Source organism: Rosa chinensis, chromosome 5, assembly GCF_002994745.2.
Source record: "Rosa chinensis cultivar Old Blush chromosome 5, RchiOBHm-V2, whole genome shotgun sequence".
Classification (NCBI taxonomy): Eukaryota; Viridiplantae; Streptophyta; class Magnoliopsida; order Rosales; family Rosaceae; genus Rosa; species Rosa chinensis.
This window is the reverse complement of record NC_037092.1, coordinates 76,598,646-76,626,511: the sequence shown is the minus strand read 5'-3', so window position 1 is coordinate 76,626,511 and position 27,866 is coordinate 76,598,646. Positions and strand designations below refer to the sequence as shown.

The 27,866-nt window shown below is 37.4% G+C and overlaps 3 protein-coding genes and 2 non-coding genes across 11 annotated transcripts; all 5 read right to left on the bottom strand.

Annotated features, from left to right (window-relative positions):
- Positions 1–2,617: 2,617 nt before the first annotated feature.
- LOC112168579 lies at positions 2,618–2,830 on the bottom strand. The gene has a single exon (XR_002924340.1). It is a non-coding gene; the product is annotated as a small nucleolar RNA U3 (small nucleolar RNA).
- Positions 2,831–3,496: 666 nt separating this feature from the next.
- LOC112164099 (LRR repeats and ubiquitin-like domain-containing protein At2g30105) lies at positions 3,497–6,025 on the bottom strand. The gene is made up of 8 exons (XM_040505988.1): positions 6,008–6,025; positions 5,419–5,532; positions 5,229–5,329; positions 5,008–5,145; positions 4,553–4,601; positions 4,416–4,481; positions 3,897–4,016; positions 3,497–3,780 (listed from the first exon to the last, which is right to left on the bottom strand). The coding sequence occupies exons 1-8, from the start codon at positions 6,023–6,025 to the stop codon at positions 3,670–3,672; spliced, it is 717 nt and encodes a 238-aa protein (XP_040361922.1). The 3' UTR covers positions 3,497–3,669.
- A 335-nt stretch (positions 6,026–6,360) lies between these two features.
- LOC121049559 (D-aminoacyl-tRNA deacylase-like) lies at positions 6,361–11,733 on the bottom strand. Of its 7 annotated transcripts, none has more exons than XR_005800727.1 (12): positions 11,221–11,733; positions 11,122–11,125; positions 10,970–11,033; positions 10,402–10,454; positions 9,519–9,735; positions 9,262–9,339; positions 8,679–8,936; positions 8,392–8,465; positions 7,925–7,971; positions 7,635–7,698; positions 7,396–7,433; positions 6,361–6,545 (listed from the first exon to the last, which is right to left on the bottom strand). XR_005800727.1 is itself a non-coding variant. In XM_040507235.1 (4 exons), the coding sequence occupies exons 1-4, from the start codon at positions 11,353–11,355 to the stop codon at positions 9,528–9,530; spliced, it is 411 nt and encodes a 136-aa protein (XP_040363169.1). In that variant the 5' UTR covers positions 11,356–11,733; the 3' UTR covers positions 9,414–9,527. The 7 variants fall into 7 exon arrangements, 1 of the variants encoding a protein (XP_040363169.1); XR_005800726.1 differs by having other exon boundaries at positions 6,362–6,545; positions 8,679–8,736; XR_005800728.1 differs by lacking the exon at positions 11,122–11,125 and having other exon boundaries at positions 8,679–8,736; positions 10,970–11,047.
- Positions 11,734–17,755: 6,022 nt separating this feature from the next.
- LOC112168577 lies at positions 17,756–17,965 on the bottom strand. The gene has a single exon (XR_002924338.1). It is a non-coding gene; the product is annotated as a small nucleolar RNA U3 (small nucleolar RNA).
- A 588-nt stretch (positions 17,966–18,553) lies between these two features.
- Positions 18,554–22,129, bottom strand: LOC112201516 (LRR repeats and ubiquitin-like domain-containing protein At2g30105). The gene is made up of 10 exons (XM_024342403.2): positions 21,867–22,129; positions 21,666–21,760; positions 20,950–21,111; positions 20,518–20,631; positions 20,328–20,428; positions 20,107–20,244; positions 19,651–19,699; positions 19,514–19,579; positions 18,998–19,117; positions 18,554–18,881 (listed from the first exon to the last, which is right to left on the bottom strand). Exons 1-10 carry the CDS (start codon positions 22,060–22,062, stop codon positions 18,771–18,773), a joined length of 1,152 nt encoding a protein of 383 aa, XP_024198171.1. The 5' UTR covers positions 22,063–22,129; the 3' UTR covers positions 18,554–18,770.
- Between the last annotated feature and the right edge of the window lie 5,737 nt (positions 22,130–27,866).

The following is a 27,866-nucleotide window of genomic DNA, read 5'->3' as shown; positions in this document are numbered from 1 at the left end:
ATATAAGGAGCCACAACATTAATTTGCGCATTTTGTTAACATGTTTTGCATTTGCTCAGCAATCAATTTTCAAATGCAACGCAACAAGAAAAACTATATATTACTTTTTAACTAGTGTCCTAGCATGGGGCTTCCCTAATCTTCAAATCCCGGTCTCCTTATCGTCAAATAAATGATTATTTTTCTACCTTACTAGTTGCTATCTCAAGTTTCTGTAATTCATGTAGCATTTCTTATACCAGGTTAATTTGTTTTTGTTTTTGAAAATTCAATTGTTTTATTAAGGGGAAAAAAAAGAGGAACAACAGCGGATGGATCCCAAAAAAGGATCAACAGCAAGCTCACAAAGAGTACGAACCCAGCAACATAATGCAAGAAAGAAAGAAGAAACAAAGCCTCGACACAGACAAAGAAACAAGACCAAACTAACAGGCTAATTTCTCTTTTGAAGGCGAGGTCAGTAACTATTCGCGCAGGAAATTTAAGAAAACAAATATTAAATGAGCAATGATAAAGAACCCAACTGCTATTGATTTTATAGAATGCTTACACTGTCCTACAGGTAGATCGATCAACGGACTAATATAGTGTTTCAGTTCAACTGTGGCAGGTGGGCTTAGACGATTCTCGAGCCAACCTATCCATTCCTTGGTTGGCAAAAGATCTCCCGAGAAGGATTTTTTCTGCTTTAAGAACTCACCGGGCACTATGCTCTCTGGTCCTGTACTCTTATTCGTTGCAGTATCTTGAGTCACAACAGAGGATGCACAGGATATATCAGATATGCCTGCATGAACATCGTCTCCACAAGATTCACCCTCTTCTTGAACAGTTAAAGGTCTACCAGCTTGCATCCTCTGATAACATTTTCTCTAGCATTGCCGGCACTAGTCTACAACGATAAACCAATAAAAAAGCTAGAATAACTAATAATAAATCCGGCACCCAGCAATGCAAACGAAAATATAGGATATAGACTAGTTTATGGGTTTTAAAGATTAAAAACAATACATATACATAAACAGTAGATAATATCTTCCTATCTAGCGAATTGCAACTAACAATTTTTTTTTTTTTTCTTTTTTTTTAAAAGAACCAGCTTTTTATTAACGAAGCAAAAAGCAAACCAACAATTACTATCAGACAAAAAACTAAGAACATCAGAATCCTGTGGTGTCTGTCACTTGTGCTAAATAAAAAAGGCCAGAGAGAATGTTTCCTAAATGCCTAGAAATAAAGGAAGGAAAAACAGAGATACAAAGGTAAGAGGAATAATAACAAAATTATCTAAGAGCCATTAAGAACAAAAACTGGATTTTTTTTTCTTCTCTTTTTATCTTTAAATTACTACTTTCTTCTTTTTCTTCACATGAAGATGTAAAACTATGGCCTCTACCCTCTCCCCACCCCGTCTGTGCCAAATGAGCCAAGAAAATAGTTGCAAGATAGTAGCCCAACTGTAAGTGGCTGCTAGGTGTCTAAAACAACCTTCAAATCATGTCAAAAATATTTAATAATTTAAAGTGACAGAATGACTCACAGACGCGGAACCGAAAGAAGCATTAAGCACTGAACATGTTTGTTGCCTAACTAGATTCAACCAGATATTACCAATGCAACTACCTGAAACAAGATATTTGCAAAATCTCTATCATTCCCCCGCAATATCACCTTTCATCACGAGTTCCAATTTGGTAATATTTGGTTGAATTATCTGGTTAGGCAACATCGATCACCAAGAAGATATTAACAATGCAACATCACCTTTCATCACGAGTTCCAAAGGACATTACTACGAGAAGGGTCAAGGCATAAACTTCTTAAAGCAATAAAGCAACATATTAAGCCCTTAAAGCACTAATTTTACTCCACCAAACTTCACTTACCAGCTCTTGGCTTGTTCGAAAATGGTTTCAGAAGATCCTTAACAGCTCTGACAGTCACACTAGTCATTTTCGACTACCATAGTTCTGATATGCCTTTAGCCTTACATTTAAGTAGCAACAAAAAATGCCCACTTGAAATATGCATTCGCAAACAAGAAACGAATTTTCACAGAGCTTAGAATGCAAATGATTAGCTTAGATCGTAAAGCCCACCTTGCACCGGCGTTCCTAATTCGTCAACCAAATCCAGTCCTTGCTAAGCTGAACGTAAGTGCCGACTGTGCCGTCACAGATTCCTTAGCAACCTGCCATGATAAAACAACAGAATTAAACCTCAGACTTTCAAATAATTGCCCCGAAAACAAACATATATTAAGCTCAGCACGAACACTGAACGAAAACACAAAACTCGAACTCAAACATCGAGGAAGGGAAGAGAGACAGGTACCTCTTTTTAAGGTTTGAGCTGAGGCCATGGCGGCGACTGAAGGAAGAAAGTAAAGAGAGAAGCGGCGGCAAACATGTGCTGCTGCGGCTCCCGTGCCGGTGTGGACCATTCCCCGGAGCAATGTGGTGACAGTGAGGAGTTCAAGGAGGAGGTCGCAGCTGCAGAGAAGGCTGAGGAAATTTTAGGGTCATGGACTGACTGGGGCAGTAAGAAATTCTCGGAAGCATTTGAGTTCATGAAGACCATGCAAGAAATCCAGGGCGAAAAAAAAAAGAAAAGGGGGAACCCGTCAGACAACCAAGCGACCACCCCAGGAGGGCTAGAGCCCAACTGAGAACGATCATCTACGGCCACAGTGATCATTAAATCACCAGCCGTTAATCACGTTCTGATCGAATGGCCATGATTCATCCACCAGGTTTAGATTCCTGTCTCCTTAGAAGTCAAGACACAGAGGTATGATCCTATAGAACAGATCCTGTTCAAGTAAGGTCGTGACCCATTTGCACGTGCTTTCTTATTTATACGATCCCGCCCTTTACCACTTCTCTGATGTGGGAGTTGCTCCCTATTGTCAACTATAGGAGTATTTGTCTCCCTCCACTATTGTTCTCGCCTAAACTAGGGAGTTGCTCTCGCCTTTTTATATTAACAAAGTACTGACCATCATTGCTCGCATACTGATTCATCCATCTGTTTTAGCTAAAACTCTATGGATGATTCCACGCTTCTCACCAACTTAATACGATCTGTTTTACAACTCTATTACTCTCTTCATGATCCAGATAGAGAGCTCCTGCTTTCCTTTGACTCGGTAGTTTATCACTATGTTCATCATCGACGTCTACTTTCATTTTGCTTCTGTATTTTCCCATATGCTCCTCCTGAATGTATTCGGTACCACATGTGTTGGTTAAGAATGAGTCTAGATGCTTAGAGCAACATTCAGAACTTAAGGCCAGTGGTTATTGATGGTTCTCACAGACCATGTAAAATTTGTATGTCATGCCTATCAACACTACTTCAGTAAACATTTGATCTCATATAAATTAACAACGAATTATGAAACCCATCAGCATCACATTATGAAGAACTAAATCACAGGAAGACCAACAAGGAAAGAGTAAACCAGGTCTCTCTTGCCCCGTAACCATTGAATTAAATTTTCAAAGTATTTCTCAAATATCCATCGTACCAATTTCTCTGATTTATATAAAATCCTATAACAAACTATCATGGACAAAACTCAATTTGGTTCCTCTAGATACAGAAGTCAGCATGGACTGAAATTTACACAAATGCAGCATGTAATCCAGATTCCAGAAATCACTAGCATCAGCTTTTATCAGCACCTTCATCAAATGCAGCAGAGCCCACAACACGAAAATCCAGTTTCTTCCGTTGCTTCAAGCGACGGCGTTCATCAAAGTTTTCCCATCCCTCAATCTGCGTAAACATTGTTGTCATACATTAGAAAACACAGCAAAGTAAACAAGATTTGCTAAAAACACGGCATAGACATTATTGTCCTACATTAAAAGAAACGGGAAAGTAAAACAAACCTGACGAAGGATATCCATGGTTATTTCTGTGTTGTGCAAGTCAAGTCTTGTGAGCATTAGGCACATTTTGAATAGCGAAGAAGGGAGAGATTTCAGCCCATTCTTACTGAGAGACAGGGACTGCAATAAAATAAAAGCTTCAGAATGAAATCAGCCTGGTAATGACAGAAAACACACACGGTTCCTTTTACATGATTGACTGGCAGAATACAGAGTAAAAAGAGTAAAAACTAGTCAGTAACAATTAGTCTTAAGCCCAGGCAGATGCTCGAGCTGCAGCTGATCAATGGAAAAATATGAGAAAGGACTCATGTCCATTGAGAAAATCATAAAAAAACCAAAAACAAAAAACAAAACAAAACAAAGCAACTGTTGTTAAGGTAACGCTACAAAGTACCACAGAACATGCACGATCATACATAATACAACTCTAGGCATAGAATGCACAAACTATTTAAAAATAAGAAGAAAAAACAATAGGAGGAATAATAAGTACAAACAATTGGATTAAGTAAGGACCTTTAGATTATGCAAACTGCTAAATGTCTCGGGCAAATCTGACAGAAGATTTGATGAAAGATCAACCTGAAAGATGCTGAAAGAAAGTCAGATACATCAACTAAACTTCAGAGAGTGGAAAACACCAGAAACACTACCTCAATAAGAGAAATAAGGTCCCCTATCCATGGAGGAATGGTGGTGATCCTGGAACATACAGACGAGTTTAATCAAGATACTAGCCACTAGTAATCAATGATGATATACATCTTCAAGAGGTTTCTTCATCAACATATAATCAACACATGGAAGAAAAGCATGCTTAGTAGATTACATATGACGTTCTTTTTTCTGGACGAAACTATAAATGATGTTGAAAAGTTAAAATTTCCATGAAGGGGAAACCCATAAAAGCACTCAGAGGCAAAATATGAAGTGCTACAACATTAACACAGTGTAAATGAGTAAAAAGTTTGAACTATTATTCCAGATTAAAATGAAAAGACACACAAGGGAAGACCCAAAAAAAGAACCAGAGAGGGGAACAGATTTTAATCCTCATATTCCCATCAATAACATATCCTTGCTTAGAATACTTTCAAGATCACCCGGCCTGTTATTGTTGACTTTCAGAACTTCAAGCTTAGGCAGATATCGCAATTCACTTGGGAGGCCAGACAACATGTTGTTCGCAACATGAAGTTGCCTTAATGATGGCAACCAGCCCAGATCCGATGACAATCTAGTTAAACTGCATAAACCACGTAATTATCAAAAATTGTTCTTCTTTAATGTGGTTTGTTGCTTCTATTGTAAAGGACCTGAGATGCTCACCGGTTTTGGTTCAGAGAAAGAACAGTTAAAGACTTTAAAGATTTTAGTGCTTCCCAGCTAACAGAGTCCTCCGATATATCATTTGAATCGAGTAAAAGTTTCTACAAAATTTTGAGAACGAAGTGAAGTTACATAGATGTTAAGGAAAGAAGTCAACGTAACTGAATTGGAAATGCAACAAACATAATACCTGCAAGGAATTCATACAGCCAATCAAGGCAGGTACTTCTTGAATAACATTGTTGCTGAGGTCAAGAACTCTTGCAGAAGTTCTAGAATCCCCCCAGACTTCCTCGGGAATAGCCTTTTCAAATGCAATCAACAGGAATCCTCATCATTGGAAAATATAGGTGCTCTAAACTAATAGTTGGCAATAAGTAAATTGAAACAGATATTATATGTCTACGAGATTCACATGATCATGATTCCAACTCCCACTTATATGTCTAAAGCAAAAACAACTCTGCAAAGCATCGTACTTCTAAACATACTCAATACTTGTCAACCAAGCCAAGATGTTACAAAGAGAAACACGCATGCTCACCATAATGCAAAATGTAAACAGAAAAATGCTTATTCATAAGATATAGATTGACAATATAGAATGACTGTTTGCTCATACCTTCAATTATATGTATGAACGGTTCAGGTTGGACAGATTCGGTTCGTCCATTGATTTAATCTAGTTCGATACCTTAACGCACTATAAGAAAAATGGTCTTTTGCAAGGAATTTTTTCCTTGTAAAAAACTAGAAATTCCTTCCATTAACCCAAATACAAGGAATATTCCTTGCATTTGAGTCCTTGCAAAGAGGCCCTTGCAAAAGAGCAAATACAACGACTTGAAAATTCCTTGCATTTGAATTCACAAATGCAAGGAATTTTCATCTCAAATGCAAGGAATTTAACACCTGAGGTTAACTATGGTTAACTGATATACAAGGACAATTCCTTGCATATCATTCCTTGCATTTGGTATTAAAAAAAATTAAAACTAAATAAAAAAAATTACCACAAATGTCATTCTGGAATTTTTTTTATTCATTGAATTAAAAACAATTAGTTCAACTGTACATACAGACCAAAAAAACAAGTGTACATAAAAAATTGATGCTGCTAAGTTATAACAAGATTAGCAAAATCAAGATACATATACACAAGTAGAGACACCAGAACAAAAATTAGTAAAAATGCAAATCACTGAAGCTTGGGGTGAGTGTATTTTGGTGTGGGGAGAATCGTCCAAACTCATCTACTCCCGAGATCCCCTCAAAAACTTTATATTTGAGCCTTCAAGTGCCATTTCCTTGTTCATTCTGAGAATATTGGAAAAGCCAGTCATTAGAGTTCAGCGCTTATGTAACTTAGAATTACTAACTGTATTAAACAATTCAAGCCATAGAGAAAACTCCAACTTGATGATCATATAATCTAATTAAGAAAGATAAAGATGCTTAGTCACATGAAAAAAGTCGATTGCAGCTAAACTAACAAATCTTCAGTGTTTGATATCCAATCATGTAAATAAAATTAAGTGGCTCCATGAAGGAACACCTATTTAGGTACTTTACAGATATATTTAAGCCAAAATATGAAGTACAATTACAATGTTTCACCCTGAACTTATATATGTAAATAGGATACTAAAAAGATAATGCTCCCAGCCTCCCACCAATCAACCCTATATGCTTCACCCTGAACTTAAAATGACCAATAATGCATGCATATGCATTTTATAAGCTTGACTTTCTTGAATATGCTCTGAACTTATCAAACCAATACATATTAACTGTCAGAGCAGTATTCAATTTTATAATTGCTAGTAGTTTAACAATATTTAGATAATTTTGTCCATGTTCTAAAGGATCATAATGTTAGTCTTTTCAGTTCTACATTCCTTGATTTTTTTTTTTTTTGCATAAGGATCTCTACCTGGAACAAAGACAAACATATAAAGAAATAACATTTTATAGATATGAGACAACCAATTATAGCTTTAAGTAAAAGAAGAGCATTCCTAATACCATTCAAAATGTAGCAACAGATGAATTTACACGATAAACAACTATGAAAGCAATACCATTTGTGAGCTTCATGAACTTAACTAAAGAGATTTTAATTGTAGAAACCAGTTGGAATCTTAAACAAAAGAAGAAACAGATATACCAAGTCCCATGCCAACACAAAACGAAAACACCGACAACCTGCAAAAAAAAAAATAAATGGACAAGCACAAAGCAAACTTATTATGTGATCATTAAAGTGTTCAGTACAACTCAATGCCACTGACAGTAAAGAAAATCCCAACCCAGCAAAACAAGAAACAAATATACCTCTGTGCCCTGAAACCAAATGACAAAAACAAACAAAAAAAATGGAAAACCTGCAAAAAGAAAATCACACACCAGTCAACCAAATGTACTAATTAAGTTCCAGATCCTCTGCCTCAAGTTCTTCTTAGTCACTATCCTGCAGCAAGTATTTGTCCAAAGATTAGAGTGAGAGAAACATGGGAAAACTAAACCCAATAAAAATAAATAAAATAACAACACAAAATAATAGACGTTAAGCAAGACACCAAATACCTAAGAAAGAAACAAAACAGTTTCCTACTTGTAAAGACTAAAAAGAAACATTAACTAAAGATAATTTAATTGTAGAAACCAGTTGGGCATAGAAAGATATATTCACTCACTAAGTTGATTGACATCGATTTGTCTGAGAAAATAGTGACTGCTGACACTGCAAGAGAAAACAAAAGGTTAAAGATAAGTTGTGTAAGCTACACAATTAGTACAATGTTCTCAGCAAACAAAATGTTATCAATCAAATCTTGTTTTAAGATAATTCCCTGTTGAGTCATCTGCCATCGTGCCACACTTTATTTAATATAGTTTCAAGACATACCATTTGGATGAGTATGGCCTATGAAATTAATCCAGCAACAAGAAAGAACACATATAGCCCAAAAACCAAAATCCACAAACGGGCAAGCGCATACCAGTAGACCAAATATATTCAATGCCTTTCCCTACCCTAAAATTTGCCCTTGACTCAATACTTTACTGCCTAAATTATGTATGCACATAAAAGTTTCCTTCATTATTCCAAACTGGCAAACTCCAAGAGGATATGCCATGAGTTACAAGACAAACAGCTTACCTGCTATATACAAGTGATGGCCATTGACTACTGGAGCTACTATAAGACATGAGCATAGATTTGGCATCCCTCATCTGTATAAATTTTAAGCAACAAGAAAGCTAAGTACTTCAACTGATCGATCTAGTGAACCCTTTAATAATTATGTAGACTTACTGTGTGATTTTTCATCTATTAAAATGGACAATAAAGAGAATCACAAACCCAGCAAAGAAAATACAAATATAACTCAACCCCAAAACTAAATGTACTGATCATATACCATCTGCTAAAAGAATATTACTCACCAGTTTAACCAAATGTACCGGAAACCAAAACCTCTACAACTGGTAATATTCACTGAACCTGCAACCCATTGAATTCCTTAACAAAATCACAATATAATATTGAAATTTAACCAAAATTAACCTCCAATTTAATGAAAATCCAAATTGCAGAAAAAAAAAAAACTATGAATAAGAATTCGGATCCTATATACTACAAAACAATCCTGGGAGATATATTCCAGCCCCACGTCCCCTAGATATACCATCCAGAATAGCTACCTGCATGAGTTTTGATTAAGTGATCATCAAAAGGACATTTAAGTTTGTCTAGGCACTTGATTGTACATTCATGTGCTTAAACAATTCGTTATTTTTAAAGAAATATTAACATGTGTAGAACAAAGTATGCTACAGATCAAAACATACTACTGTTTGCTTGTGAAAGAAATCACATGATCCCACATAAATACTGCTAAACTAGTATTAAGTAAACTGGTAGAAGTAATCTAGAAGTTAGATACAAGGAACAACAATGTCGTGAACATTATAATATCCAACTGTTCCATATGATAAATTTCAAAAGAAGCTCTTATCTGATACTTACATGTGTTCAAGTATGGTCCTTGAATATATACAAACTTATACAATGTCTCGGAAAACTTTCTGCATTCCTCAACATTCCCTGCACATTATTAAAACAGATGAAAAGAAAACCGACTGGTCACTTAGATAGCAGAAATGGCATTCTGAAAAATTAAGACTTATTAAATAATTTGTTGTCATAAGTTATTGCAGATTAAACAAAATGATGAAAACCAACTACTCTTGAGTTGAAAGTTGATAAGGGAAACATAAGTTTACCTTGAATGACTAGTTGATAAAGGGTAATAGCATCTGCACCAGAACAGAAGGCTCTCCACCAGGGAAAGCTGATTGCATAGCCTCAAATGCTACTTTGATTGATTGTTTCCAAGTTCCACCGATATCTTTTGTATTTGTTTCTGTCTTGGACTGGCTCGGATCTTCCATTGGTAACGAATAACCCGAAATTAGACGGCCCACCCAGACATCATCTTTCCTGTACATGGAAGGAATGGACTAAGTTCACAGACTAACAAAACCTATTCACTACGTCCACCATCAACAAATAGTTCTATGTTTCATATAAAATTCCAGAAAGCATGCGCAGACTACTACAAGTGGCTACAGCAAAAAAAAAAAATGAAGAAGAAGAAGACCAAGTCAATTGATGTATTTACATAGTAATAGCACACACATTCAGAACAAGGGGTGGGGTTGGGAGGTAAGGAAGGAAACGGACGGAGACTGAAGCTCCAAATGGAATGAAGAAAGTTTAATCTACATTCTGGAAATCTGCTTGCATTTGTAGTTTTTTCAGACTTATTTACTTATGAAGGGTTAGAGTTCACACTTAATATCTAATACTCCATGACAAAGGAAAACAGAAAGGAGCTGGAGTATGTTGCTAATTAATAATTGGTTTGTAGATTAATTGAAAGAAGAACAAAATACGACCAACTTACATTAACTTCTTCAAAATAATTCTCAAAAGAAAAAAAAACTTGGGATAGTAGAAATACTAAGAGGACACCATTTGAAAGCCAAAAGTCAAAGAAAATATAATCGAATAAGGGAAGGAAAATGATTTATTGACAAAACCAAAAGGCAAATGGCAATGACTGATGCTCAAGATAATCCACTAAGTGTTGGCTTTCTACTCAACTAGAGCCATAACTTCAGCTGCATCCTGCCTCTTCCAACAATCATCTGTACTGCCTATATAAAAAACAAGAAACAAACCAAATCTCAAAGAAACTCCCAATGACAGAACAGAATAAAACAAATTGTTTCACCAAGGCCTTGTAGGAACTTCAGACCGAGCAACCAGAACATTAGAGGCAAAAGTAGTAACTATATCCTTTGTACAAAATATATGTTATCAAGGAAGTAATCATCAAATCCATACAACAATATGTTCATGAGATTACTAAAACATACACTGAAGAAATTTTAAACACAGAAGCCATATCCATCCATTTTCCCGTTCAGTTTAGGAATAATTCATTCATCACAACATGATGTCACAGAAAAAAGATAGAAAGGTCCACAAAGACAGTGGAAAGTTTGAAAACTCGGCAAGAGTAATGCAGAAAACATCACATAATCATCCAACAAAGTTCACACAGAGCCTACCAATCAACATTAAAAAAATCCATTCACTTTGTCCATAACATATCCAGGCTATCCAAAACTAACTGAAATGGCACATAGCTAGTGTTCACTGAACTCACCAATCTCCAGGAACATGGCAGGCGTGTTTGTAATCGATCCATGATGTGTAGCCTCCAAAGTCACCTACATTCAATTCACTATCATCCACAATTATTGATAATGACCTGTGCAAGACTGGGCTTCAAGAAACAACGGTAGAATGGCATATTACCTAACTGTAAAAGGAGAAACTAACTAAATCACAAATTAACATGATAAAGAAAAAGATTACAGAAGAAAACCCAAAAATGTTGAGAGAGAGACGTCGTACCAAGAGTGAGTAGAAGACAGTAAAGACCCAGATTAGGAAGCAAGACCTGCTATTACAGGAAAAATTGAACAAATTAATATATAATACCCACATCGAAACAGAAACCAGAGAGAGAAAGGAGGTGGGTATTATCATAGACCAAAATCGAAGAGCCCAAGAAAACCCAAATCCAAATCAAAGAAAAGAAACCGATTCAAGATATAGGAGAGAAGCATCTATTCTGGGCTTGGGATTAAGAGGCAATTGAGCGGGATTTGAGCCTGTAAAGGAGAAGGAGATGACAAAAACGGATAGAAGATCCGTGATTCAGATTTGGGTGTGTGGTGCGTTCTTGGATCTGCGTCTCTGAGAGAGAGGGAGAGGGAGAGAGAGAACAAAAAAGATTAAGAGAATAAAAGATGGAGAGAGAAATAGATTAAATGAATGGAGCGGCAAAGACCCTGCTCAATCGTATGCAAGGAAATGAAAAGTATATACAAGGAGTTTTACACTTTTTTTCAATTTGGCAGACCAAATGCAAGGAATTTATGTTTTCCTTACATGTTATGCAAACTCAATGAAAGGAACTATGGTATTCTTTGTATAATACAACCTATTGCAAAGAATTTATCAATCCTTGCATATCAATTCATTGTATAAACTCAAATTTGTTGTAGTGACGATCCCTGATTTGGCAGAAAATTTCCAGATGTGATCTACACATTAGGACCTAAAAACTGAACGATTGAGATTGCGAAATGTAATCAAAAAGTTGGTCTAATGCCCTATCCCTATAAAAGATCAAAAAAGGGATCTCTTAGTGGAAGGGTCCTATATATATATCCAGTGGCCCACCCTTTCTTTGAACCTTATCAATGATCGAACTTTCAGTTGGCCTAACCGGGTTTTTTCTTTGGCTGTTGGGTCTTGTCGGATTGATTCTTAACACTCTTAAGTTTCCTAGCAAGATGTGACTTTAAATTATCAATCACTCTGTCTTTAACAGCTAAATGCTCTCTATGTTTCACATTGTCATCCTGAACCACTGAGAGACCCACTTTTCGAATACATTTCAGCATCTCGACTGTTAATTAAATATTTAGGTCTCAATATATAGATAACTTTTACAAATTTTTAGCAAAATTGATGATTGTTAAGGTACCAAACTAGATATAATCAATGAACAAATCTACTCATATATAAAACGCAAATATATGATGTGTACTTGACATGACACGACAACTAAAATTGAGTACATAAATCTTAGGTCTCATTTGATGCCAACAATCATCTGCCTTATTTTCATCAGGAGAAAAATGATACAAATATGTTAACAATAGTCTAGACATGTAAATAACAACAAAGAAGTCCTAACGAAGCCAATATTATTACAAAAAGACAAAGGTCTTGTCTGGATTTCGACTTTAGGAGTTTGCTGTAGATCTTCGCTGAATTCCATAATAAACTTGTAAGAGCAAGCAAACATTTCACTACTATGTCAGCTGCATTAATTAAGGTTTCGTAGGTCCCTGCCCACAACAAATTGGCTCCGGGGGAGATGGTACTGTAGCTTTCCGTCCGTACTCCAGCTTCCGTGAAAACGGTTTGCTCGCTTTGAAACTACTAAACTTCATTAGCAGGTCCAGCCTTTTCTCTTCTATAATTAATTGGCTCAGACAAAAATAAATTAGTATATGGATGGATAATAATAGGGGGCCTCATGTGAGACCTAATATTCAGGACCTCAATTTTAGATGTCATGTCATATAAATAAATACAATTTTATTTTTAATTTCACATAATATATTTTGCTACATAATAATCTTATAACACCAACTTTACATTTTCATGTTTCATTTTAGATTTTGAAATTCTACTCTCTTATGTCATAATTTTGCATCCCAAGTTAGTGAATCATCATCCTACTAGGGAGCCTATTAGAGCCATGTTTTAAATTTACAAAATACTTGAAGGCAAAACTAATAATTGTATAAGATTGATTAAATTAGCGCGCACATGGATACATATGATGAAATTAGAAGTGTAGGGGCACAATGGATTTAAGGTGTAAAATTCAAGGAGGTAAAATGAAATTAGCCCTTAAAATTATGTACGAATAACTTTCTACATCACAATACTAACTAACTATATATATATATTCATATTCATATAATCATATGAATATTTAATATTCACATTATATTTTCATTACAGGAATCCAACAAATTTCGAATTCATATACATGTGCTTCTGCAAGAGATCAGATATATGCACTCAAATGTATGTGCAAATCTCTTGATTGAATTACATGTATATTGCTTTGCTTTTGTACTTTTCTTTTTATTTGCACGGTGAGCAATTTTTAAGAACTAGGATTCAACGATATGGTGTTTGACAAGAATCAAATGTAATCTAAGAATGAGTAGAATGAAATTTTTTTTTTTTTTCCTTTTCTTGATTGAAGTAAAAATATTTGTTTTTTAAATGTAAATATGAGTGTAATGAAAAGAAGAAAAGAAAAATATTCTAAAAAAAAATTTAGAGCCATTAGATTTTGGAAGGACAAAATTGTATTTTTCTCAAGAATCACATGATATGGCACATAGGTGGTGTTTGTGTTTGACATGACATGACACTTAAAATTAATATCACAAATCTCATGCCTCATTTGAAGCCAACAATCATTTTCCTATATAGATATACACCAATCCTATAATAAGTGATTGTCCGTCAATCAAACAATGTATGATTCATTAAATGATTAAGATACGGACTAATTACGTACCGGATTTTGACTTTGAAGATGCAGAGAGCCTAGCAAATGTTATTTTGGAAGAGAAGAGTAGCAATAAGAATAGTAAGAGACGCGAATAAAGAACAGCACAAGATTTGTTGTGAACCATTTTCTATTTTCTATATATCATACACAAGTGCAAAAATAAGTTAGTGCTTCCCAGCCACCCTAGATTATATATAGAAAACTAGAGTAGCATATGACGCACAAAACACTACCATTCTTCAGGTCATGGGGTGTCAAATGTAGGAAACTTCTGCCATCCGCCTAGAGTGGTTATCCACATGGGGCTCTTGACCGTTGATCTGTGGCTGAGCAGATCTGGAGCAAATCTGGTCGTCTCTTTCCTGTTAGTGTGAGTTCGTCGTAAATGTTGGTGTGAATTGGTGAAAAAAAGGATTCAAACGAGAAGTCTCACCTGAACAAATTTTTCAGCAGTACACATCCCGTCCTCTGGATTTTCATAAACTGGATTTTGACTTGAATTCCAATTCCATGTTGGCTTTCCCATCTTCCTTGCTCGACCCTATCACCTGCTGAAAAGTTCATTGTTAGACACTGCGCAAATTGTCACCATCCTTGTCTGGCTTCCCCACTGGTCATTAATTGACAATTAATCCAACCTTGTATAACACTCCGCATGCATCCCCTCCCTGTTCTTGTATTGCACATAATTTCTTCAGACTATATAAGGAACCACAATATTAATTTGCGCATTTTGTTAACATGTTTTGCATTTGCTCAGCAATCAATTTTCAAATGCAACGCACCAAGAAAAACTATATATTACTTTTTAATTAGTGTCCTAGCCTGGGGCTTCCCTAATTAATCTTCAAATCCCGGTCTCCTTATCGTCAAATAAATGATTATTTTTCTACCTTACTAGTTGCTATCTCAAGTTTCTGTAATTCATGTAGCAATTCTTATACCAGGTTAATTTGTTTTTGTTTTTGGAAATTCAATTGTTTTATTAAGGGGAAAAAAAATGCAAGAAAGAAAGAAAGAAGAAACAAAGCCTCGACACAGACAAAGAAACAAGACCAAACTAACAGGCTAATTTCTCTTTTCAAGGCGAGGTCAGTAACTATTCGTGCAGGAAATTTAAGAAAACAAATATTAAATGAGCGATGATAAAGAACCCAACTGCTATTGATTTTATAGAATGCTTACACTGTCCTACAGGTAGATCGATCGACGGACTAATATAGTGTTTCAGTTCAACTGTGGCAGGCGGGCTTAGATGATTCTCGAGCCAACCTATCCATTCCTTGGTTGGCAAATGATCTCCCGAGAAGGATTTTTTCTAACTCATCGGGCACTATGCTCTCTGGTCCTGTACTCTTATTCGTTGCAGTATCTTGAGTCACAACAGAGGATGCACAGGATATATCAGATATGCCTGCATCAACATCGTCACCACAAGATTCATCCTCTTCTTTTCAAGGTCTACCAGCTTGCATCCTCTGATAACATTTTCTCTAGCATTGCCGGCACCAGTCCACAACGATCAACCAATTAAAAAGAATAACTAATAATAAATCCGGCACCCAGCAATGCAAACGAAAATATAGGATATAGACTAGTTTATGGGTTTTAAAGATTAAAAACAATACATATACATAAACAGTAGATAATATCTTCCTATCTAGCGAATTGCAACTAACAATTTCTTTTTCTTTTCTTTTTTTTAAAAGAACCAGCTTTTTATTAACGAAGCAAAAAGCAAACCAACAATTACTATCAGACAAAAAACTAAGAACATCAGAATCCTGTGGTGTCTGTCACTTGTGCTAAATGAAAAAGGCCACAGAGAATGTTTCCTAAATGCCTAGAAAGAAAGGAAGGAAAAACAGAGATACAAAGGTAAGAGGAATAATAACAAAATTATCTAAGAGCCATTAAGAACAAAAATCTTGCTTGTGGTGCCTATTCATAAACAGCTCTGATCGCCAGCTTTGTTAGCCTTGACCATCAACAGCTTTTCTAAAACCCGGTTCTTGCAATCATGGAAATATATCACAACGGATTTTTTTTTTCCTTCTCTTTTTATCTTTAAATTACTACTTTCTTCTTTTTCTTCACATGAAGATGTAAAACTATGGGTCTATGGCCTCTACCCTCTCCCCACCCCATCTGTGCCAAATGAGCCAAGAAAATAGTTGCAAGACAGTAGCCCAACTGTAAGTGGCTGCTAGGTGTCTAAAACAACCTTCAAATCATGTCAAAAATATTTAATAATTTAAAGTGACAGAATGATTCACAGAAGTGGAATCGAAAGAAGCATTAAGCACTGAACATGTTTGTTGCCTAACTAGATTCAACCAGATATTACCAATGCAACTACCTGAAACAAGATATTTGCAAAATCTCTATCATTCCCCCGCAACATCACCTTTCATCACGAGTTCCAATTTGGTAATATCTGGTTGAATTATCTGGTTAGGCAACATCACCTTTCATCATGAGTTCCAAAGGACATTACTACGAGAAGGGGTCAAGGCATAAACTTCTTAAAGCAATAAAGCAACATATTAAGCCCTTAAAGCACTAATTTTACTCCACCAAACTTCAGTTACCAGCTCTTGGCTTGTTCGAAAATGGTTACAGAAGAAGCAGGTTCTCTATAGAAGTTTGTAAAGAACACTGAACAACAAGGGAATATAGACGGGCAAAACAATGTCAACCCGGCAATTAAACGCACTCTCACGAAATGTTTTGCAACTGCATAAATAATAAAGAAAGAACAAGAGAACTGGGTAACAATGCATATCTGGTAAACTTTATTCTATGTCAGATCATGGATTCTCCGACCCCACTTTAGCGACAATTCAGATAAGCAAATGGGGGATCAATTAAGCCAAAAGAATCTTCAAGTATGTACAAATATAATCGAATTAACAAAAAATATGACATCAGAAGATCCTTAACAGCTCTGACAGTCACACTAGTCATTTTCGACTACCATAGTTCTGATATGCCTTTGGCCTTACATTTAAGTAGCAACAAAAATGCCCACTTGAATTATGCATTCGCAAACAAGAAACGAATTTTCACAGGGCTTAGAATGCAAAGATTAGCTTAGATCGTAAAGCCCACTTTGCATCGGCGTTCCTAATTCGTCAACCAAATCCGGTCTTTGCTAAGCTGAACGTAAGTGCCGACTGTGCCGTCACAGATTCCGTAGCAACCTGCCATGATAAAACAACAGAATTAAACCTCAAATTTTCAAGTAATTGCCCCGAAAAAACATATATTAAGCTCAGCACGAATACTGAATGAACACTCAAACTCAAACTCAAACTCAAACATCGAGGAAGGGAAGAGAGACAGGTACCTCTTTTTAAGGTTTAAGCTGAGGCCATGGCGGCGACTGAAGGAAGAAAGTAAAGAGAGAGGGGAATAGATAGGTCGGCGGCAAACATGCGGGCTTAGACGATTATTGGTTATTGCGGTGGCGGTTATGCTCGCCGCCGTCTGCTGCGGCTCCGGTGTCAGTGTGGACCATTCCCCGGAGCAATGTGGTGACAGTGAGGAGTTCAAGGAGGAGATCGCAGCTGCAGAGAAGGCTGAGGAAATTTTAGGAAGCATTGTTCATGAAGACCATGCAAGAAACCCAAGGCTTAAAAAGGGGGAACCCGTCAGACAACCAAGCGCCCACCCCAGGAGGGCTGGAGCCCAACTGAGAACGACCATCTACGGAGTTCATGAAGACCATGCAAGAAACCCAAGGCCAAAAAAAAAACAAAAAGAAAGAAAAGGGGGAACCCGTCAGACAACCAAGCGACCACCCCAGGAGGGCTGGAGCCCAACTGAGAACGATCATCTACGGCCACAGTGATCAATAGATCACCAGCCGTATCACGCTCTGATCGCATGGCTATGATTCATCCACCAGGTTTAGATTCCTGTCTCCTTAGAAGTCAAGGACAGAGGTACGATCCTATAGAACAGATCCTGTTCAAGTAAGGTCGTGACCCATCTGCACGTGCTTTCATATATATACCAGTTCTCTGATGAGGGAGTTGCTCCCTATTGTCAACCATAGGAGGGCCACTATTGCTCTCTGATGAGGGAGTTGCTCTCGCCTTTTTACATTAACAAAGTACTGACCATCACTGCTCGCATACTGATTCATCCATCTGTTTTCGCTAAAACTCTATGGATGATTCCACGCTCCTCACCAACTAAATACGATTTGTTTTACAACTCTGTTACTCTCTTAATGATCCAGATAGAGAGCTCCTGCTTTCCTTTGACTCGGTAGTTTATCACTATGTTCATCATCGACGTCTACTTTCATTTTGCTTCTGTATTTTCCCAAATGCTCCTCCTGAATGTATTCTGTACCACATGTGTTGGTTAAGAATGAGTCTAGATGCTTAGAGCAACATTCAGAACTCAAGGCCAGTGGTTATTGTTGGTTCTCACAGACCATGTAAAATTTGTATGTCATCTATCAACACTACTTCAGTAAACATTTTATCTCATATAAATTAACAACGAATTATGAAACCCATCAGCATCACATTATGGAGAACTAAATCACAGGAAGACCAAGAAGGAAAGAATAAACCAGGTCTCTCTTGCCCCGTAACCATTGAATTAAATTTTCAAAGTATTTCTCAAAAGATCCATTGTACCAATTTCTCTGATTTATATAAAATCCTATAAACTATCATGGACAAAACTCAATTTGGTTCCTCTAGATACAAATGTCAGCATGGACTGAAATTTACACAAAAGCAGCATGTAATCCAGATTCCAGAAATCACTAGCATCAGCTTTTATCAGCACCTTCATCAAATGCAGCAGAGCCCACAACACGAAAATCCAGTTTCTTCTGTTGCTTCAAGCGACGGCGTTCATCAAAGTTTTCCCATCCCTCAATCTGCGTAAACATTGTTGTCATACATTAGAAAACACAGCAAAGTAAACAAGATTTGCTAAAAACACGGCATAGACATTATTGTCCTACATTAAAAGAAACGGGAAAGTAAAACAAACCTGACGAAGGATATCCATGGTTATTTCTGTGTTGTGCAAGTCAAGTCTTGTGAGCATTAGGCACATTTTGAATAGCGAAGAAGGGAGAGATTTCAGTCCATTATTACTGAGAGACAGGGACTGCAATAAAATAAAAGCTTCAGAATGAAATCACCCTGGTAATGACACAAAACACACACGGTTCCTTTTATATGATTGACTGGCAGAATAAACAGTAAAAAGAGAAAAAACTAGTCAGTAACAATTAGTCTTAAGCCCAGGCAGATGCTCGAGCTGCAGTTGATCAATGGAAAAATATGAGAAAAGATTCATGTCCATTGAGAAAATCATTAAAAAAAAAAAACAAAAACAAAACAAAGCAACTATTGTTAAGGTAACCCTACAAAGTACCACAGAACATGATCTTACATAATACAACAATACAACTCTAGGCATAGAATGCACAAACTATTTAAAAATAAGAAGAAAAAACAATAGGAGGAATAATAAGTACAAACAATTGGATTAAATAAGGACCTTTAGATTATGCAAATTGCTAAATGTCTCGGGCAAATCTGACAGAAGATTTGATGAAAGATCAACCTGAAAGATGCTGAAAGAAAGTCAGATACATCAACTAAAATTCAGAGAGTGGAAAACACCAGAAACACTACCTCAATAAGAGAAATAAGGTCCCCTATCCATGGAGGAATGGTGGTGATCCTGGAACATACAGACAAGAGTTTAAACAAGATACAAGCCACCAGTAATCAATGATGATATACATCTTCAAGAGGTTTCTTCATCAACATATCATCAACAAATGGAAGAAAAGCATGCTTAGTAGGTTACATATGACGTACTTTTTTCTGGACGAAACTATAAATGATGTTGAAAAGATAAAATTTCCATAAAGGGGAAACCCATAAAAGAGGCAAAATATGAAGTGCTACAACATTAACACAGTGTAAATGAGTAAAAAGTTTAAACTATTATTCCAGATTAAAATGAAAAGACACACAAGGGAAGACCAAAAAAAAAAAAAAAAAAAGAACCAGGGAGGGGAACAGATTTTAATCCTCATATTCCCATCAATAACATATCCTTGCTTAGAATACTTTCAAGATTACCTGTTATTGTTAACTTTCAGAACTTCAAGCTTAGGCAGATATCGCAATTCACTTGGGAGGCTAGACAACATGTTGTTCGCAACATGAAGTTGCCTTAGTGATGGCAACCAGCCCAGATCCGATGACAATCTAGTTAAACTGCATAAACCACGTAATTATCAAAAATTGTTCTTCTTTAATGTGGTTTGTTGCTTCTATTGTAAAGGACCTAAGATGCTCACCGGTTTTGGTTCAGAGAAAGAACAGTTAAAGACTTTAAAGATTTTAGTGCTTCCCAGCTAACAGAGTCATCCGATATATCGTTTGAATCGAGTAAAAGTTTCTACAAAATTTTGAGAACGAAGTGATGTTACATAGATGTTAAGGACAGAAGTCCACATAAGTGAATTGGAAATGCAACAAACATAATACCTGCAAGGAATTCATACAGCCAATCAAGGCGGGTACTTCTTGAATAACATTGTTGCTGAGGTCAAGAACTCTTGCAGAAGTTCTAGAATCCCCCCAGACTTCCTCGGGTATAGCCTTTTCAAATGCAATCAACAAGAATCCTCATCATTGGAAAATATAGGTGCTCTAAACTAATAGTTGGCAATAAGTAAATTGAAACGGATATTATATGTCTACGAGATTCACATGATCATGATTCCAACTCCCACTTATATGTCTAAAGCAAAAACAACTCTGCAAAGCATCGTACGTCTAAACATACTCAATACTTGTCAACCAAGCCAAGATGTTACAAAGAGAAACACACATGCTCACCATAATGCAAAATGTAAACAGAAAAATGCTTATTCATAAGATATAGGTTGACAATATAGAATGACTGTTTGCGCATACCTTCAAGTTACACTCACTGAGTCCTATAACTCCAGTAGCCTTCCATCGTTCCAACCTATTCTTATCAACAGCAGCTTTTTTCGCCTTTCCTTTATCGGATCTATCAGCATTGTTGTCTCTAGAAATGGGGCGACTCTGAGCTTGTTTAAGAATAGGTCCATCCTATTCATACAAAATCACAATTCAGTACTAATTCCAATAACCCATTTATAAATTGTTCCATAAAACACGCTTCAAAAGAAATCTACATCTCCACAAGTACTATAATCCAAACTTCAATCAACTTTCTCATCTACATTTTCACTCAAGCAAGAAGAAATGATCCTTTCCCTTTCTTTAACAAAAGAAGGACAACAACCAAACAAGTGGGTTCTTCAGTGTCTATCAAATTCAATGTCCCGATACACACACGTCTCCAAAGTTACTACAATCCAATATTTTATCAAATGTACTAACCAATATTTCTTAATACAACAAAATTCATACATGTCCACAATTACTATAACCCAAAACTATATCACATATATAATCAACATATTCACTCAAGAAAGAAGAAAGGATCTTTCTTTAACAAAATTCCAATTCCTCTTTCTTCTCATTTCTATTCCCAACTACCAACAAGTGGGTTCCTCAATGTCTTAACAATTCAACTTCAACCCTACTTAAAACAACTCAGATTACTAGAAAGGAAAGAGGTAAAAAGAAATGAATTTTACCCCTTGGTGCAAACCCTGAGAAGCCATGAGCATGATCTTGGCCCCATTAGTGATCTCAGACTCCCTCAGCGTCATTGCATCCACCAAAAGCTTCCCTATCACCAAACACCCAAAACCCACAAAATCAAAACAAGAATCAAACATTTTAATCACTACCCATTTCTCATAAACTCAATCAGATTCTACAGAGAAAGGAGAGACCTTTGGATATGAGCTTTTGGCCGCGAGGGAGGACATTGGTGAGAGGTTGAAGAAGGGCCTTGAAGTCCTTGATGGTCGAGTCCGGTGAGAGATTTGTGATGGGTATGGTTCGGCCACTGAACTTGACGCTCAGGCTTATGGTGGTGGTGGTGGTGGTCGCTCCGCTGACGTCAGCGCCGGTGACACCGGTCTCCATTTCTCCCTGTCGTTGCAGTTGGGTCTTTCTTGTTCTTTGGTCTCTCTCTCGCTCTCGTGTTTACCTCTGCATTTTAATATTTTATATCACATTTCGTCGGCTTCACGCTATCGTATTGGGCTACACTAGTGGGCTTCGTAACTTGACCGGGCCTGGTTGGATTAAAATGGGCCTGAAATATGGATATGGGCATCCTCATGAGGCCGGCTTTTTTTAACATAAGTAGGGAATCGTAAATCCTGCGGATGTAGAGCCGGCATGGCCATGAACCCAACCACATTGCTTGCTGCAATGGCAAGTAGACATGATAGTACATAATAATTCTACTTCTTGCAAATGCATTTGGAACTTTGGGAGAGGTGCTTCATGTCCAAGAACACATAAAAAATGCATTATAACCAACTACAAATATTATACATCCTCAAGAAAAGGGGATGGTTCGAGTGGGGACTTCATAAATTTATGAAAGGTTTTAAATTTTTCTGGCTCGTGCGGTCTGGTCTAGCAGCTCATTTGCCATCTCTATATGTTCATGCCCAAACTTTTATCCGCAGAAGTTTTCGCGCACATAGTTCTTTGAAGTCGATTTTGGGTATATGTTCGTCACGCATTAAAAACCCACCACTCAAAAAACGCATAAAAGAGCTTCTTTGCCGAACTCCTCACGAATATTTTTTCTGTATTTATATTTAAGGATCCTATATTTGATGTTCATGAGTCATGACAATTAAAATAATACCAGGAAGGTCGATAATGTTGAAGTTGAATGAAGTTGATCGGGGATTAACGTTAATCTTTAATTTTGGATATAAACCTTTTGTTTGCAATTAGAACAATGAAACATTTGTGTTTTATTTGTGATCACTAATATATGTGCATTATTTGCTATGATGTTCAATGTTCTTGTTATTCTAATTATGCATGAATAATTATTGGGTCTTTCTAAATGTACCCAGCAAATTTCTATGTAGACCCAGCAAATTTTTTACTCTCAGTAAAAAAATAAAATTTGTAGTTATATCCAGCAACTTTTCCAACAATACCTTTATTTTTAACTCACACCCAGCAAATCCCAAAACTCACACCCAGCGAATTTCACACCCAGCAAAACCTGCCATTGAATGATTATTTAGAGAAGATTCTGAAAATTATATCTTACTAGTTGAATGATTATAACACTGGAGAATTTAAATATGAAAAGGTGAGTGAGAATGAATAGTTGTTTTGAGGAAATAGCTTTTGATTTTCGCATTGCATTTCTCATGAACAGGTAGAAGGGAGTAGCCACCAGTTGGAAGAGAATCGTTTAAAAGAAATTTGTTCAAGGCTTATCTAGTTATCTTCGATGAGCATAACTGATGGATTAGGTCATGTGGTTTCCAATTACTTTCAATTTCATATGTAGTTTATCATTGTGGGAGATCCTGGAGGTTTTTTTTTGTGGCACCAGTTTATGTGGTTGAGATCCGATTTATTTGTTTTCAGGTGAAAACTATAGGTGAGTGGTTTTTAAGGCCAATGTCAGTGATTTGGGTTCGTAACTTCGTAATCATCTTTTAGATCGATTTCAGTAGCGTTAGCTTTTGCCAAGTGCTGGCTGTTTACTTTTGTGAAATTTTAGGGACAGAAGCTTGATGTTCTAGTCAAGCTACATGTCTGTGTTATATTCTTCCCGTGGTTTTAACGATGTGGATGCTTTTTATGATTTTCTAACCATTGTGATTGATGGCCTTTGGGATACTTGTGGTTTGCAAATTAGACTTTTTTATGTGTAGCTGCAGCTAATGTGTATAGAAGCATCTTCTTATTTTGATCCTTTTAAGGTAGCAGTCGTTCAGAAACATTATTTAACCTTCTTCTTCTTTTTGGCTCAAACAAAACAGTGCAGTTGTATGACTTACATATCTTGCATTAACATTGACACTTTGTGGTGGATTGCGTTGGCTAAATTTTGAGCATAATCACTGCGGCCTTGTTGATTTGGAATATAAATTTGTGGTTGTCCTCAAAGTTTGTGTGCAGGAAACTTGGAAGTCAGCTGATGGTTTTCTAAGTCGACTTGCCCTTGAAGCAACTTTGTCAATATCATGCGTATTAAACCCTTGAAGCAATTATAAAAGAAAGTGAAATTTTGGTTTAAGGTTTTACTCGAAGAAACAACGTAAACACAGTGAACTGCTGGGTACAAATAGAAAAAAGAGTTTTAAAATTTATGGTTTCTTGTTTTAGGGAATCAGAATTGAGAGATAATCGCTTTGTATTCTCATTGATAATAGGGGCCTCTTTATATAGAGGATTATAATGCATAGAATCTCAATCATACAAGGAAAGTAATTCTACATTGATTAGGATTCTAGATCCTTCTAATTAAATTCTATTACCACTAGGTCAAGTAACCTAGAGTTTGGGCTAAACACAAATTAGGTTTTCCTTGAACACTCCCCCTTGTGTTGCCCAAACGCGGTGCTTCTCTCGTTGCCTCGTTAAAAACCTTGCCGAGTAACAAAAACCCAGTGGGACAAAAATAACCTCGGTCGAAGAGGAAAAAGAGCACAACACACCCTTCACGTTTCGAGGTGAACATGTAGACATCTCCCCCTGATGTCTGTGCCTCCCCCTGATGACTACGATCATGGGAGTTCAGATAATTTCCGCAAGTCAATTCTTGCCACATGTTTCTCGAACGTGGATTTGGGCAATGACTTAGTAAACAAGTCTGCCTCACTGTCCTCAGATCGAACCTAGTTCACTTTGATCTCGAGGAGAGTCTGTTGTTGCTGATTATGCTTGGTGTAATCGCTTTTTGATGTAGCCTTGCCTCATTTGTTCAAAACAAGCAGCATTATCCTAAATGCTCGTAGGCTCATCTGTGGTAGACTTCAAACCACAATTGTTCGAACATGCATAATTATGAATCCAATCCACATTCATTCATGAACCACTTCGTGAAGAGCAATGATCTCTGCATTGTTCGAAGATATAGTGATTAGGGTCTATTCTACAGACCTCCAAGATATCATGGTCTTTCCCATGGTGAACACTTAACCAGTTTGGGAATGACCTTTGTGTGGGTCAGAGAGATACCCAACATCAGCAAAACCTTCCAAAACACATGTCGTTTTAGGATGGGGATAATGGACGAAGGCCAGTGTTGGCGGCGTTCCTGGTGTGTGATGGGTCCGAATCCATCATCTCTTTGTAGGGATAGAACAAGCTCATATCACTCATACATCTCAAGTATCGAAAGATATCTTTTACACCAATCCAATGGCGTTGCGTTGGCGCAGAGCTATATCTAGCTAACAAGTTCACAACATATGAGATGTCCGGTCTTGTGCATTGGGATAAGTACAATAATGCGCCTATTGTACTAAGTAAGGCATTTCTGCCTCTAGCACATCTTCGTCATCATCCTTTCGACGAATAGGATCCTTTTCAGGATCAAGACTACGGACGATCATGGGGGTGCTTGAAGGCTTGACCTTGTCAAAATGCCTAAGCATCTATTGACATGATGCTCAAGTTCTAAACCGAGACATAATCGTGTTCTCCCAAGATCCTTCATCTCAAACTACGGATTTCAAGTGTTCAGCGGTTTCCCTTAACTTTTTAAAGGCTTCTAATGAAAATCATGTTCAACATGAACCGCGATAGAATCCGAAACTTGTTATAGAAACGCGTGGGCATATCCCTTCCCAATCAAGTAGTCACTTTAGTGAGCGTTTCAACCTTATTGTAAACGCGCTCCGTGGTCTAGAGCCTCTTGACTTGGGTAAATGAAGTTCGCCATGAACCTTCATGTATATTCCGTATCTAGATCCCTATAAAGATACGTAGTGACCACATTTGTAAGCTGCATGCTCAGTTATTTGGAAACTACCAAACTGACAAGGTAGTGGAGTGCAATGACATCCATTACGAGAGAATATGTCTCATCGTAGTCGATTCCAGGGCATTTTGTGAGAAGCCTTACACCATAAGGCGAGATTACCATCTCTTTTTCTCACTACGCTTTCTAACGAAGACCCATTAGTCAACAGGTTCTATGTTAGGAGGTGTTGGCATCTCTAGCTTGAAAACCTTCCTCTTCGTTAGAGAATCCATCTTAACCTGGATCGCATTTTTCCATTTAGGCCAAAACTCTCTACGTTGGCATTCATTCATCAACGGAGCGTGGTTTGATATCATCTACCTCAACGAACTCATACGCAACTACATCATCAATTATGATGGAGTTTCTATCCCACTCTCATGTACACTAGTGTAAGTTTCATAGAGCTCTATATTCTCAGGAATAGGTTCTGACGTTGAGGCGTCCCCCAACGATAACCATAACCTGAAAGATTCTCATGAGGCGGATTTTGAGTGTCGATGATTCAAGGATTGGTTTGTGCCAATGTATCCTTCGAACCCACGGGCCTCCCACGCATCCTAGCTGGGGCCATGGCCTGTAACGCCAGAGTGCCACTCTCTTTGGCATTGGCGCCATGCCTACCTCCATGTAGGGTGGCGCTACGTCCTCTCGTAGGGACGTCCTCCCTTGCAGGCATGTTTGCAACATATTTGTGTGATCTCGTCACTTTAATATGGATCAAGATGAGACATAGTGGGGACAGATCACGGCAATTCCTGTCGTTCCTGTTGAACATCTGTGTTGTTATCTCCCCCGAACGATGGGAAGACCGTCTCATCAAAGTGACAACCCGCAAATCTAGCAGTAAAGAGATCGCCTTGCAAGGGCAGTAAGTGGCGGACGATTGTTAGAGTCTCAAATCCAACGTAGTTGCCTATTCGTCTGTAAGGACCCATCATAGAGCGCTGTGGCGGCGCAATTGGCACAAAAATGGCTCACTCAAATGTGCGTAAGGACAAAAGACGTGTACCCAATCACTAGCTGTAACGCAGAGGTACATTGAGTGGCGGTAGGTCGTAGACGAATTAGCATAGCTGCATGCAATATCGCATCACCCCAAGCGGATGTAAGAAGATTGGTGCACATTACCAATGTTCGGACTACCATCGTAGTCGTTTCCACGAGACCAATTGGGTGTGTACATGGGAATGTGATGTCCAACATCAAGCCCATTGCAATATCCATCGAAAGTCTTTCGATGTAAACTCTCTAGCATAGTCAAATCCAATTGACTGAATAGGATGATCTGGGGAGTGAGCCCGTTGTCATATGATATGTGCTAGGAGTGTAGCATAAGCAGCATTTATAGGTGGACAATGGCACAACACGTAACCGGCGTGTTTGCGTGTCAACCAACATATGAAATATTTAAGCGTCCGCAAGTTGGTTGAATCAATCCACAGAATCCCCATGGATTCTATGTAAGAACATAATGAGTATTGTCATATCCTTTGCATAAGACGGTCTCAGTCCTAATTTCCCTAAGGAACGGGCTTAATAAAAATGAGCGAGAGGCCTTAGAAGCAACCATTAAGTATTTTGGTTAGGCCTGAGCGTCTAAAACGCTATTTGAAGCAAGTTGGTGATTGCAATATCACCTGGGGCGCCACCACCATGATGGACGCTATCCATGGCGTGATGGATATGGACTGCACCAGCCCTAGGCCGGTGGTGGATGCAGGCGGTGCCCTAGGCAGCTGTGTCGGTCACACTTAGTCCGGAAATTAACTCTTGATTCATGCTTCGTTTCGCTCGAAAGAAATGATGTCCATGTGAAGTCGTTGGTAGACGGATCATCATATCATGACTAGGATGATCTATCCTGTCGTGACAAAGCCAATATGTGTCTAAATCAAAGAGATCTTCTCTCGTAACTTTATTGGATTAATAA